Raw genomic sequence first — 14,622 nt, 5'->3', positions numbered from 1 at the left:
AGCGCAGGCTCTGAGCTCGCCGGGGATGTGGGCTGGCAGGGAGAACCTCAAACACGTGCTGGGGGGAGAAGCAGGCTGTCTTGCCCCCGCTTTCTTCCCATTGCTCTCACTGGCCCCAGGCGTGGGAGGAGCTTGTGTGACAAGCGGCCCAGGGGAAAGCCATCCATGCCCAGGGAGCCCCTGCACGGCACTCCCAGCTGGACTGCAGTGCGCTTTCCCTGCTGCTGACGGGGATCTGGTCCCCGCAGGGCTCAGGCAAATAGGGCCATGCAAGCCAGAGCTTTGACTGCTCTGCCAGGCACTTGGCACCCAAGAGACTAACCCGGCCCAGGCCTCCGAGACCTCCCCAGGGCCTAGGACACCGGTCTGCTATCAGCAGCAGGCTCAACTAGCCTATGGCTTCCCTGGCTGGTGTCTGAGGCAGGTCCTGGCCAGAGCAGCACCCCGGAGGCCACACTGTAAAGCTCTCACAGCTCCCTCCCTGCAGGGACTCCTCATGGTCTCCATGCACAGGGGCAACTCCCCATGTGAGCTCAGCCACAGGCTTCCCCACCTCCACCAGGACTCAAGCTCAGCCCTGGGCTACAGATCAAGGTGTGGCCCTACGCCACCAAGAGCCCTTGGTTTGGCTAAGCTGAAGGGAAGTGCGGTATTGGGTAGGTGCCGGACACCCTCTGGCCCAGGCTTCCCTCTGTTTTTTTCCACCCATGGGCGGAATAATTTTTGTCATGTGCAAGGCATGCGCGGACGTGCACCCCCAACAGAAACGCCTGCTGCCGGCTGTGGCCCTGCTGATCGGCTGGGTGACACCTGACTCTCCCCTGGCTGGCTGCCCAAGTGCTCTGCTCACTGGGAACGCTGGGGAGACCCACATCTCTGCCTGCCTTGGCCTGGCAGGTCTCTTCCCTACACCCCACACTCCCGCTCCAGCCCGTGCCCTTAGCCGTGCTCACCGTGAAGCCTCGCGCACGCTGCACAACGTTGCTGTGCGAGGGTGAGCGTTCCTGGCTCTCCACTGCAGCCACTGGGGAACTGCCACCAATCTTCCAGCCTTGGCCCCCTTTTGCACCTCAAGCTGCTGGCACGGCGGCGAGGATGTGCCCTGCTCCTGCTCCGCCCCATGTGGGCACACACAGCCGCACACTTACACCGCCAGTGCGTGTGCAAGGGGCAGGGGAGAGCGTGCCTGGCCCCGTCCTGCCACACCCCGGCTCCAAGCCCTGGGGGACAGCAGCTGGCTCAGAGTGGCATCCCCAGCCCCGGGCAGGCGGGACCCTTCCCCGTCTCCTGCATGAGCCGGCAGGCTGCAGCCTCAGCAGCGTGTAGGAAGCAGAGCGGAGGGTTTCTCTGCCAGGGGGCCCCAGTGCGTGGTTGCAGCTCAGCGTGTCGCACGGTGACGCGGCTGCAGCCTGCCCCGAGGCTGTGTTGTTCTAGGAGGGGATGTGTCATGGCCAGGCCCTGCTCCCCCTCTTCTTCCCCACCCTGGGCCCCAGCTGGGCACTAATCTAGGGGCTGCTCTAGGAAAGCTTCAGCCACCGGCAAGGGGCTTCTGCAGCTCCTGGCCCAGCCTGGCCCCTGTACCAGAGCCCGGGGCACCACTCGGGAGCGCCACTGAAAGCCACGCCGGCACACACCCGGCTCGCCCCTGGCCCTGAGCGCCGCCCTTGCACCCCGTGGGCTACGGAGACCCAGCCACTTCCCACAGGCCCAGGGACAAGAGGTGCGGTGGCGGCTGCGCCCGGGGTCCTGCCTACTGCCCTGTGTGCCAGGGGCTCGGCTGCGGCCCTGCCCCTCGGCCCGGGCACAAGGGGCTCTGCCCCCGATCTTGGCTGGGGGGAGGCAGCGACAGGAGACTGGATCTCAGCCCCCAAATGGCCCCTCCACAGCGGGCTGCCACCTGCCCCGTCCTGCGGGCGCCGCCGCTGACCCAGACCCGCCGAGCCGCTGCAGTGTCACGGCCATGCCAGGCCCCAAGCCCGACCCCGGGGGGAGGCCGGCCCAGGGCGCAGGGAGGTCTCACGACGCCCGGCGGTTTCAGCCCCCGGGCCCCGCGCTGCCGGGCCGGGCTCCCGCCTCCACCAGGCCAGCGCGGGGTCTCCCCGCCCGGGGCGCGTGGCCGGGCCGGGCAGGGCAGGGGAGGGGAGGGAAGGGGACCCCGGGCCGCTCCCGCGCCGCCCCCCGCCCCTTACCGGCTTCTTCTTGCGGCGGCTCTGCAGGCGGCTGACCACCAGGTCGGTGTAGAGCACGGGCTTGAGCGTGCGGGAGCGCTGCGGCCAGCCGTAGCAGAAGGTCTCCACGCCCCGGTAGTTGCGGCCGTAGCGCACGGAGCACATGGAGCGGGACCGCATGCGCCCGGCGCCGCTGTTGATGCTGTTCACGCCGATCATCCTGCCGCGCTGGGCTGGGCCGGGCCGGGCCGGGCCGGCAGCCTGTTGAGGCGCAGGCCGAGCGCGCAATGGCGAGGGCGCACGGCGGGCAGGGGAGCGCAAGTGCCTCGCAGCGGCGGCAGCCAATGGCTCCCCGGCCGGCCGGGCGCGGGGCGGGAGAGCGCAGGCGGCCGGGGGAGGCTGGAGGCGGGAGTGATGCGACGCAGGGCGGGAGGGGGGCGCCGGAGAACGCCCCGAGGGGAGGTGCCCCGGAGCTCCGGCGGGGAGGGGGCAGGGAACAGCTGGAAGCGAAGAGGTGGGGCCCGGCCCCCTGGGGCAGCCCAAGACCCCCCAGTGAGCCGGCGGGGTGCTGCCCCCCCCCCGCCTGGGAAGTCTGCAGGCTGCCCCGGGATGGGGAGGGGGGGCTCTTCCGCAGGGCAGGGTGGGCCTCCGGCCTGGCGGCTGGTCCAGGTGGAGTTATGGTTCCTCTCGGGGGGTGATCAGCAAGCCGGGACTCGCCACCCCCCATGAGCGGAGCCAGGGACGATGGTCACTCTGGCCAGGCCTGAGCCTGGCACAGGCGGCCGAGAGCCCGCAAGGGCGTCACACAGACACGCTCCACTCCCAAGGCCAGGCCTTGAGACACACGGGCTGGCCCTTGGGCATCCCAGGGTGGGCAGGTGTGGCATCCGTGGTGGGCCAGCAGCAGCCAGCCGCTCGGGACTGCCTCTACCATGGCTGCTCCCCAGAGAGCGTAGCCAGTGTTTTCCACCAAAGAGGGAGCCCAGCGCCCGCCACGCTGAGTGGCCATAGCATGGTCACCCAACCGGGAGCACTCCTGGGCGGGTTCTCCAGCACCCGACTCCCAGGGAATTTCCAGCAGAGTGGAGGTGAGCTGCTAACTGCCCCGGATGCCTTTGAAACCCCCCCGAACTTCAGCAGGCCCTGAAATGCACCCAGGCAAAGCCTCTGGCGCATGTTGCTTTTCATCTCCAGGGAGGGATGAGCAGAGCAAGGGCGGCAGAGGTAACCAGGGATTTTTGCAAGGCTCAGCAGGACACCGGCCTTCTGAAAATCAGGCAGTGCTCACTTAGGCCTCCTGGCTGCAGCCATTACGCGCTACCACAGCACCACACAGCGAGCCCTAGTTTTGTCTAGCATGAGCAGTATCTGGGCACTAGGATAGCGTCTGGAAAAGGGCATAACATTTCAGCTCAATGCCAGCACCACCCTGCTCTGCCCTAAGCTCCTTCTCTTGGCTTGATCCTTATATTCGGCAGATGGTGTGAAGGCCCCTCTCCTCACCATGCTCAGTGCTAGAAGGCTGGGCCGTTGGCAAGCCAGCACCAACCATGGCTCTGGGTCGTGCTGCTTGGTCTCCTTGCTGTACTCCTGAGCGGGGTATTGCCCCACGGAGCTCATGGCCTCTGGCCCCACTGCTAGGCACGCTTACTCAGCAATGCCAGGTCTCCTAAATTCACTTCTCTCCAGCCCTGGTCCACACACCCTGCAGCTTCCTTGTTAGCTTAGTGGGGTCAGGCCAAACTTTGGGGTAAGGAAGGCTTCTCCCGGAAGGGGGGTGAATTAACATAATGCTTTGGCTGCTGGCCAGAGAGAAGACCGAAGCCCTTCTCACAGTGGCTGGTGTCCTCAAAAGCTTTGTGGGGAGGCGTGCCCGGCCAGAGCACTTTTCCTTAGCTGAGCTATTTTGCTTCCCTTCCTGCCCTAAGCTGTTGCGGTTGAACAGCTGCCACGTGCCACCCCAGGGGTGGCTGCAACTCAGGGCTGTGAGAAGCGATTCATTTAATACAGCGAGCAAGAGAGTCTCATTTGAGTGCCAGGGATCCGGGTCTGTGGCGCAACCCTCTGCGCAGGAACAGCACTGGAATTCGCCAGAGCTCTGGGCTGCTCTAAGCTGCTTGCCGTGGATGCATGGGACAGCTCCTGTGGCCCTGGGAGTCCCTGTGAGCGGCGATTCATCCAAATGGGCGGGCTCAAGGAAACGGCTCCGGTCATTCGTTAGGCTGCCCATAATGCTACAGGGATTAGTCGGGCGCTTGGCAGCTTCAGGCTGGCACAGAGCAGGGCAGGGCATCCAAACAAGTAGCAGGAGTCTGGTCCAAGAGGGTCCAAGCAGCTCCCCTAGCCCACTGTCGACCAGACGGCTAGCCACCAAAACATTGCCAATGGGTGCCCTGGCCCCGGTCTGTTCCTGTCCTTCCTGCCACACCCTTGCACCATAGCCAGGGCTCCTATCACCGCTGCTCCCAGATGGGGTGCCGCAAACCCCCTGAGAGGCGGAGCTTAGCAGCTGCGTGTTGCAGAGAAGGAAACTGAGGCACTGAGGGCCTCAAGCCACGCGAGCAAGCACCACCCATTTCTGTCTGCACTGACGGACTCAGGCCTGCGCCACCTGTCTGCATGCAAAGGGAGCAGGACTCTGCCCGGTGTAGGGGGCATGCCTGGGGCTGGAACGCACATGGCAAGGATATTTCGGCACTCCATCAGTCCCCCCCAGGCAGACGGTCCCATGGGCTGGGCTCACATCAGAGCTGCTCTCGGTCCTCCCCCGCCCCCCGGCTACAAAGCACAGCCCTCTCCAGTTGTAGTGGGCACACCTGAGGGTTGAATGTGTGGCAAAGCCAGGATTAGAAGGCTGCTTCCCAACTCCCAGCCTCCTGCGTTAAGGAGTACAGCGGTGGGCTGGTTGCAACCCTGGCAAAGGTGGGTTGGTTGCAATTCCTGGCAAAGGAATAGGAAAAAAAAAAAACCATAACAAAGAGCAGCTGCACCCTGGGCAGGGATGCTCAGAGCAGGCCTCCGGAGCGTTTGTACCAGACTGGTGCTGTGTAATCCACTCTGCAAGGCGCAGGCCAGCCAAAGGGGGTGGCGGGGGGTGCTTCCCAATGAGACGTATTTGTTTGGCACAGCCAACCCCAGAGCAGCGGACAGGAGCTGGGGAGAACTGGGCAGCAGCTGCCTGCAGGTAGCAGAGCACACTGGTGCTTCTGATCCTCGGCAGGGAAAGCCACCAGGGCCCTGTGCCCTGCTCATAGTGTTGGAGTGAGGGAGAGGAAAGGGTCTCATGGCTAAAGGCTCAGCTTTGGGTGTCAGGATTTTTCCTGCCTCCTCAATGACTTGCTGTGATGCTCTGGGCTCCTCAGCTTCCTTTGCACCTGTTCCCTGTTGCACCTGTGGTGCAGTGATGCTCCTGGCCTCTCAGCCAGGGAAGGCGTGTCTGGCAGGAGAGGTAGGTGCTCTGCGCATGGCTGGGAGGCGCTATGGGCATGCAAAGGGCCTGTTCGGCACACTGGGGTGTGGCTTGTCTCGCTCACTCCACCGGCAAAGGCCTCAGGAAAGGGGAACAATGCTGAGGGAGCCTCTCCTCTCTGGCGTTACTGTTACGTTGGCTCAATCTTCCTCTTAGCAAGGGTTCTTGTGATTTTCTTTAGTTGTCATGAGCCTTAAGATCATACAGTCAAAGACTCCTAGGGCTGGAAGGGACCTCAGGAGGTCATCTAGTCCAGCCCCCTGCTTCAAGCAGGATCAACTCCCACTAAATCATCCCAGCCAGGACCTTGTCCAGCCGGGACTTGAAAACTTCTAGGGATGGAGATTCCACCACCTCTCTAGGCAACGCATTCCAGTGCTTCACCGCCCGCCTGGTGAGTAGTGCTTCCTAATATCCAACCTACTCCTCTCCCTCTGTAACTTCAGACCATTGCTCCTTGTTCTGCCGTCTGTCACCACTGAGAACAGCCTCTCACCATCCTCCTTAGAGCTCCCTTTCAGGAAGTTGAAGGTTGCTATCAAATCACCCCTCAGTCTTCTCTTCTGTAGACTAGATAAACCCAAATCCCTCAGCCTCTCCTCATAGGTCTTGTGCTCCAGCCCCTTAATTATTTTAGTTCCCCTCTGCTGAACCCTCTCCAATGCATCCACTTCCTTTCTGTACTGGGGGGCCCAGAACTGGATTCAATACTCCAGACGTGGTCTCACCAGGGCCGAGAAGTGGGGAATAACAACTTCTCTAGATCTGCTGGAAATGCTTCTCCTAATGCACCCCAATATGCCGTTAGCCTTCTTGGCTACAAGGACACACTGCTGGCTCATATCCAGCCTCTCATCCTGGTCCTTTTCTGCTGCACTGCTACTTAGCCAGTCAGTTCCCAGCCTGTAACAGTGCTTGGGATTCTTCCATCTCAAGCGCAGGACTCTGCACTTCTCCTTGTTGAACCTCATCAAATTTCTTTTGGCCCAGTCCTCCAATTTGTCTAGGTCACTCTGGACCCTGTCCCCACCCGCCAGTGTAGCTACCAGACCCCCTAGCTCAGTGTCATCTGCAAATTTCCTGAGGGTGCAATCCATCCCCTCATCCAGGTCATTAATACAGACGTTGAACAATACCGGCCCCAGAACCGATCCCTGGGGCTCTCCCCTTGAAACTGACCTTCAACCTGACATTGAGCCATTGACCACTACCTATTGGGCCCAACCATCAAGATGGACTTGTTTGGATGTTCTCCCACTGCCTGCAGACTTCCCTGCGATGTTCAGGAAAGAAGCTTCACTCTTCCAGCCAGCAGCTGGTAACTGCCGCTTGCCCTGCTGGTCACAATCACCTCCCTGTTACTGCCTGCTCCCCGCCCGCGGCTGGCTTCCCTGCTCGCTCTCCCCTTACTCTCCGGACTTGTCTGTCCAGCGAGTTCTGTGCAGAGCTGGGATCTGCTGCTCTGGGTCAGGGCTCACGGTGATGGATCAGAGGACCTTCTGCGGGCCTCCCCCCAGTGGCCGTTCCCTGCAGAAGGAAGGGGCTGCTCAGATCCCACCGCCAATTCCTCAGCAAGCTCCTCGGAGGTCAGCCAGCCCCTCCCCGCCCCTCCTCTGCAGCCCTGGTGTGTTCCTGGAGAGCTAAAATTAGGCTGACGGCTGTGTGTCAAGGCTAACTAGGCTGCTTGGTCTCCAGACAGCGCTGTGCCGGCGTGTCAGCGAGCGGGCGAGCGTATGTAGGCTGGGCGGGTGCTACCAGCCTGATGGCGCACTCAGCGAGCTGGGGCAACTGCGAGAGGCTCCCTGGGGCACTTGGTGGTCGCAGCCCAGCAAGTCATGTCTGCAGCCAGCTGGGGGGACTGGCAGCCCAGTGAGCCTCTGCTAGTCTGTCCCCCTTCTCTGCTCCCCCGCCCCAGCTCTGTGGCCCCGTCCATGACTTCTCCACTGCCCCCAGACTCCCACTCTGCTCTCCCCACAAGCGCCTGCCTGCCAGTCTCCCAAGGCCCACCGAAAGCCAGCGCCTTGTCCATGGGGGGATGAGGGTCAGGCAGCCCTTGGAGGAGGAGGAGGAGGAGGTCGTCTAGAGCAGAGTCCTTGGCAGTGCCCGAGCAGCGGAACAGCTGCGGTGTCACCCCAACACCCACACGCCTGGGATTCGCAGGCTGGGAGCCCCACATGTGTGGGCTGGAATGCGCTCAGCCACCTAGGAATGGCTAGAAACAACCGGGGGTTGGGGAGGAGCTCTTCACCCCTCTACCTACCTGCGCCAGTGTCCTGGAAAGCTGCAGCAGCAGCAGCCCTTCCTGTTCCTCTGGTGCTTCCCAGCAGCCGCTCTCACAGCATTGCACAGGCCGCAGCGGTTCCCTCGTCTTACCAATGGGGAAACTGAGGCACGGGGCCATGGGCCTCCCACCTTGCCTGAATGGCACGGAATCCAGGCCTCCCGCCGCTCAGGCTCCCAGGTTAGTCAGGCCTCCCTGCCTCTAGCTAGTCCTCTGGGGGCTGTAAGGCCTGGTGCAGCCAGTGGACACACGTGGGCTGCCGTGTCCTTCTGAGGCTGCACCAAGCAGCGGGCACAGCTTGTGCCCTGCTGCCGCTGAGTGGTGGGGCCGAGGAGCAGCCCCTCACGGAGGTTTAATTCCTTGGGCTCCTTCTGGGCCACAACCTGAGCCGAGGCAGCACCACCAGGCAGGGCCGTGGAGAGCTGCGCTTGGCGGAGGGAGCCCAGAGGCGGCAGGGCCAGGGCCAGTGCGGGGAGAGCTGTGATTTCCCACCCGCCAGCAATCACAAGGGCGAAGTGACGCCCCGCAGAGTCAGCACCGACACTCCCCGTTCCCGGGGGGTGGCGGGGAGGCAGCGGCTTCCTTCCCCACCGTGAGTCACCCTGCCGCCACCGCCGCCACCGAGCTGCCGTCCCCGTGCCCCGTGACGGCCTGGTGCAGTCGCTGTCAAACCACTGCCACCGCCTCCTTCCCCTTCCCGCTGCCTCCTGCTGCAGCTGGCACCGTGGGCTCAGCCTGGCCGCTTGCCAGCCCGACCGCCGCTGCCCTCCGCCAGCATCGCGGTGTTGCTTCGCTGGGGGCCCAGGATTCCAGCCTGATCAGCATCCCCATGTGCTAGCAGCAGGGAATCTCCTTATGCGACACAACCAGGCAGGGCTGGGAACCCGGCTGCCTCCCTGCTGCTTTAACCACTAGACCATCGTGCCCTCCCGGTCCTGCCAAGCACAAGCGTGCGGCCTCAGCACCAACCCATGGCTGCGCCTCATGGTCTCATTCCTTGAGGGAGGACCCCGGGCAGCCGAGCCAGGCTGTTTCCCTGGCACCTCCAGTCACTGCATGGGCTGGGAGAGACAGCGCTTCCCTTCCCCACATGGGTTCACGGACAGCTGGGCAAAGCAGCTCTTTTCCGAGCGCCCCCGACCGCTGGGTGCGCCGAACCCACACCACAGCCTGGATTCCAGCGGGGCTGGACAGAGGCCCCACGCCCTGGGCCGGGGCAGGCAAGTGGCCGCGCTGAGCGCTCCTTGGCCAGACCCACAGAGCAGAGCTGCCCCCAAGGAGGCCGGCGGGAGGGTAGATGAAGAGGGGAGCAGGAGGGAAGCAGCCAGGGATGATGCATTTGCACACGGCCAGGGAGGGCCTCCACATGGACCCAGCAGGGCACAAGCAACTCACTGCCTGTGCCTCAGCCAGGCTGAGAGGGCAACAGTTTTGCCTCATGTTCCCACTAGTGGCGTCCTCGTCCTCGGCAGCCGCATGCCCTCTGGCCAGCCACCCCCAGCTGCTCGCTCAGCTTCCAGAGCCTGGCATTCTGCGGCACAGCCTGGGGCCGCTGGTACACGGGGACCCTCCCAAGGCTTTTGCTTCATCTGCCTCCGCTCAGGCACCGCAGGGGCTCAGCTTCAGGCTACTGAGGCTGCGTTTTAACTGGCTGGCTGACCGTGGGGGCCCTGTGTGCCAGTGCAGGGGGCTCTGCAGACCGCAAGAGGCTGAGAAAAGCTCAGGCTCCCTGGCGGACACCAGGCCAGGCCCATGGAAAGAAAGGTGCTTTGTGCCTCTTTGTGGTAACTAATCAGCCCTCCCCTGCCCAGCAAACACCCTCTCTAGGATGAGCCGCTGCCTATGCCGGATACAAGAGCACAGCCCGCTCAATGCCCCACACAAAGCCTGAGTGAGCCAGCCAGAACCGGGGTCCTTCTCAGGCAGTGGAACGAGAGCGGTTTTCTAAGAGGGAGCCCAGCCCTAAGGCCTGCTGGCCTGGCCCATCTGCATTACCTTGAGCAGCTCCTTGGGGAAATCACTCCCGCCATTGAGGCCTTCCAGGTTCCCGATGAAGTCAGCGCAGGTCATTCTCTTCCCGATGTTCTGGGGGAGAGGGGGCGCGGAGAAGTGGGGCTGGTTATCTTTGGGGCTTGGGGGCAGCCCTGGGCTGGAGAGCCCCCCAGCGCCCTGGCAGTGGGACGGCTCCCCAGGACAGAGCATTGCAGAGCAGCACGGGCTGGCTCTCATGGAGAGGTGCAGAGAGCACGGTCCCCTTGGCTCAGGGCCAGGGAGCTTTAAACAGCCGTCTCCATCAAAACTCGGAGCCTCCGGCCACTCAGCAACTCCCCTTTGGCCTCTCTCCTTCCTACCTTCCCATCCCCCTCACCTGCCCCCGCTGCTTTGCCCTTCTCTCTCATGCACTCCTTCCTACCCACTCCGCCCCGCTGCTTCTGGGCTTCCCAGCTGCTGCCTCCCGCCCCCTGGTCCTGCACTCTGCGCCCCGGGCCTAGCAAGCCCAGGTGCCCTCTGCTCACTCGCAGTTGGCTAAGGGCCACTCTGACCCCTCCCGGAGGAGGCGGCGCCTGGCGGAGGAGCGCAGCAGGTACTCACGTGCCCATGGAGGTCGGTGTTCAACAGCATCAGGGCGCAGGTCAGCGTGTGGACGCCATCTGCAGCACAAGCACAAGACAGATCAGAGCCCTGCAAGCAAATCTCTGCACCAGGCTGCTCACCCCATGTACAAGTGCCTCCAGGCGTGGGTCGCCTGGTTGATGGGTAGGTGATCCATCAATCCAGTTTGTGTCCCACGCATCCCCCCGCCAACATCCAGGGCACAGGCACTGGACACGCTGCTTGTCGTGGGGCTCTCTCCCACTCTATATTACGGAAATATGCTTAGGAATATGCATAACTGGGAAATGCTTTATGCAAAATACTTCCTGAAAGGTGTCATTTGAAAAGCTGTAATCTACAGCGCCTGATGTTCCCATCTGCGTGCCTGTCTCCTTGCTGTGTTTGAAGTTCAAAAGAGGAAGGACAAACCTGGCTTACGAACGCAAACTGACAGCGAGGGCCACTGAGGGGGTTTCAGAGAATTTGGTTTGCCTCTGGACCAGTCCAGAGGAGGGGCTGAGAGTCCCCATAAAGACATGTGTTCGGGTCACCTGGTGCTGGGACCCAGCTTGGAGGCTGGGCTTTTCCGCTGAAAAATGCAAAATCCGTATAAAGGCGGGGAGTCAGACAATGGGGGTGGGGGGGGGCTGGCAAATGGCAGGACATCCCTGCGTACCGCCCAGGACGAAATAACTGCTGCAATTAGCTAAGACAGCAGGGGATGCATCAGGCTCAGACTAGGAGGCTGTTGAGTCTGGGAAAGAAGCTCATCAGAACACGTAGCCGGTTTCTCAGTGCATTAGGCTTTGGCGTAGTTCGTCTTAGTTTGCTCAGTAACTTACTTTATTCTATGGGCCTCTTAAACCCTGTTTTTTACACTTAATAAAAGCCAGTGTAAATCATTGCCGCTGGGCGGGAGGGCAAGCAGCTCTGTATTGCTCCAGTTACACGGGAGAGAGGGCACACATGCTTAGCCTGTATGAACCTTTATTTGGAGCAAGAAGAATGTATTTGGGTTCAGGCCCTGGTGGGGCTGTGTAGCTGGGTGCAGAGGCAAGCTGCTTTGGCCGAACCTGCCCAGAGCTGAGCTGCTCTCTGTGTATTACTCTGCTCAGGGCTGTGGGACCCCGTGTCTGTGCCCGTGCTGGAGACCGCAGGGCCAGGCTCAGCAGGACAGAGTAGTGGGGTGACCGGGGAGTGGGTGCAGTGGTATTTCAGCACAGTGAGGGACAGGCACAAGGGGATCCCTGTGACTGAACCCATCCCAGTGCTGGCGCGGACAAGGCCCACACCCAGCCCATCCATGCCCCTTGTCCACGCAGCTCAGGTCACACAACATGGTCATGGCTCGCTCTGGGCACCGCTCAGATCAGCTGCCCAGGCTACAGTTGCATCCTAGCCTATTGGGCAGGCCTGGCCCCTGCGCTTGATGGGATTATGCCAGCTGGTCGGGGGGCAAGACCGCGAGACAGAAGGGCAGCGAAGCCCGACTAGAACTCCGTGTGACCTCCGACAGGCCCCGGGCACTTAGCGAGCCCTAAACCTCCACCCGCAGGACAGATGCAGATCTCCGCACAGGCCGGCAGTGGTGACTTACGTACTGAACAAAGAAGGATGTAGAAAGTCGAGATGTACCAGTGAGCTCTGGGCAACTGTGGGAGACCACTGCCCACTTCTCTTTGAAAGGCCGTCCCTGCCCTTCTGAGTCACAGGTCTTGGCCATTTCAGGACAGGTACCCTGACTGTAGCGCTCGCTCTTTCTCCTGGTGTTAATCTACTACAAAGTTACAGGTGGCAAGTGCCCTAACTGGACCTATCTAGGCCAGAACCTGTCTGGCTTTCCCTGGACTTCCTGGATTTACTACGCCTAGTTTTAGGATAATTACAACATCCCCGGGATGTGTTTATCCATGCGTTACTGACATGTGCTCTCTGTCCTAACACCAGCTTAACCTAGTTTTTTGCTGCGAACATGAATTCATGTTTACAAACGCACACACCACAGCCAAATTGTCGCTTACCCTCGGAGGAGACGGTGCTGGGGTTGCACTGGTAATAGCGCTGTGAAAAATGAGCCAGGACTCGCTCTCTCTCCTGAGTCTCCCCCATCAGCGCCAGCTCCTTCAGAAAGGACCTGAAGAAGACGAGTGAGTCACGCCCTCATCAAACACCACCTCCCCTGTCTCATCTCGCCAACGAGCAGGAGAATTGTCCTGTCTCTAACCAACAGGAAATGCACCGGCGTGTGCGTCAGGAAGCCCATGAAAAACTCATATTGTTCTTTCATCTGCTTGGAGGATTCTTCACGGGGCGTGTGACAAGACCGTCCCACCTGCACATCCCAGGACTCTACCTCAGTTGGGACAGTCTGCCTGGGAACCGAGCCTGAACCCAAACCTGAACAGTCTGGGCTCAGAGACAGAGATGGAGGAATGTCAGCTGTGGCTGTCTGGGGTCCAGAATGCAGGTCACCTCCCTCCTATCAGGTCTGGCACATCATAGAATCCTAGGAGTAGAAGGGACCTCAGGAGGTCATCTAGTCCAGCCCCCTGCCTAAAGCGGGATCAACCTAAACTAAGTCATCCCAGCCAGGTCTATTTCAAGCCGGGACTTAAAAACCTCTAGGGATGGAGAATCCACCACCTCTCTAGGCAACGCATTCCAGTGCTTCACCACCCTCCTGGTGAAGTAGTTTTTCCTAATATCCAGCCTACTCTTCTTCCTCTGTAACTTCAGACCATTGCTCCTTGTTCTGCCATCTGTCACTACTGAGAACAGCCTCTGTCCATCCTCTTTAGAGCTCCCCTTCAGGAAGCTGAAGGCTGCTATTAAATTGCCCCTCAGTCTTCTCTTCTGCAAACTAAATAACCCCAAATCCCTCAGCCTCTCCTCATAGGTCTTGTGCTCCTCCCCTCAAGTCATTTTTGTTGCCCTAGGCTGGACCTGCTCCAATGCATCCACACCCTTTCTATACTGGGGGGCTCAGAATGGGATGCAATACTCCAGATGTGGCCTCACCAGTGCTGAACAGAGGGGAATAACAACTTCTCTAGATCTTCTGGAAATGCTTCTCCTAATGCACCCCAATATGCCGTTAGCCTTCTTGGCTACAAGGGCACACTGGTGACTCATAACCAGCCTCTGATCCACCATAAACCCCAGGTCCTGTTCTGCTGCACTGCTGCTGAGCCAGTCGGTCCCCAGCCTGTAACAAGGCTTGGGATTCTTCCCTCTCAAGCGCAGGACTCTGCACTTCTCCTTGTTGAACCTCATCAGATTTCTTTTGGCCCAGTCCTCCAATTTATCTAGGTCATTCTGGACCCTGTCCCCACCCTCCAATGTATCCACCTGTCCCCCTAGCTTAGTGTCATCCACAAAGTTGCTGAGGGTGCAATCCAGCCCCTCATCCAGGTCATTAGTAAAGATGTGGAACAATAGGGGGCCTCCCATGTTCCTGAATACCAGCCCATATGCTCTCTGAGAGAGGCCTTGGGGAAAAGTACATTTACCGGGGAAGAGGAGAAGTCTTCCCGTGATGTAAATTGTTTTGCAACTGCCTTTTGGTGCTGGGCCTAGAGCCAGCCTCTGGGGGGACCTTTTGCTCTTGAGTGGCCCGTTGCTGGAGTACACACCTAGTCTGATGGTGAATGGCTCCGAAAATCATACACATCCCTGTGAAAGATTCTGACCTGAGAGCCTGGTCCAGACTCATCCCAGTGAACACGAAGAATTTCAGATACTCCCCAGCCACCATCTTACTGAACTCATTACTGAAAGAGAGGGGAGAGAGGGATTAACAGCCCAGACCGCAGTGAAAGACCAGCGTAGGGACAGGCAGGGAGGGAGACGGAGGGGAGAAACAGGAGATTTTACGAACAGCCGAAAGGCCGCACTGGGTCAGACCAAAGGTCCATCCAGCCCAGCGCTGTCTGCCGACAGGTGCCCCAGCCGGAGTGAGCAGAACAGGAACTCACCAAGTGATTTTAAAGCACTTGTACAGGGGCAGGCAAAATATGTCCCGTGGGCCTGATCCCACCCGCTACCATCCTGCAGCTCAGTAGGCACTTTGGGCAGACTCCCTGCCCCCTCCAAGTGGCCAGCGGCAGGGG

The 14,622-nt window shown here is 60.7% G+C and overlaps 1 protein-coding gene across 2 annotated transcripts in view; it reads right to left on the bottom strand.

Moving 5' to 3' along the window:
* Positions 1–14,622, bottom strand: part of PSD (pleckstrin and Sec7 domain containing) — a 54,495-nt gene that overhangs the window by 13,891 nt on the left and 25,982 nt on the right. For both annotated transcript variants that reach the window (XM_074999814.1, XM_074999815.1), the window contains 4 exons: positions 14,203–14,283; positions 12,535–12,647; positions 10,511–10,569; positions 9,914–10,003 (listed from right to left, as the gene is read on the bottom strand). In XM_074999814.1, the coding sequence (XP_074855915.1) occupies positions 9,914–10,003; positions 10,511–10,569; positions 12,535–12,647; positions 14,203–14,283 (343 nt within the window). The remainder of the gene's footprint in view (positions 1–9,913; positions 10,004–10,510; positions 10,570–12,534; positions 12,648–14,202; positions 14,284–14,622) is intronic.

Source organism: Carettochelys insculpta, chromosome 7 (assembly GCF_033958435.1).
Source record: "Carettochelys insculpta isolate YL-2023 chromosome 7, ASM3395843v1, whole genome shotgun sequence".
Taxonomy (NCBI): domain Eukaryota; kingdom Metazoa; phylum Chordata; order Testudines; family Carettochelyidae; genus Carettochelys; species Carettochelys insculpta.
The sequence above is the reverse complement of the archived record's forward strand: the minus strand, read 5'-3'. Positions and strand labels throughout refer to the sequence as shown.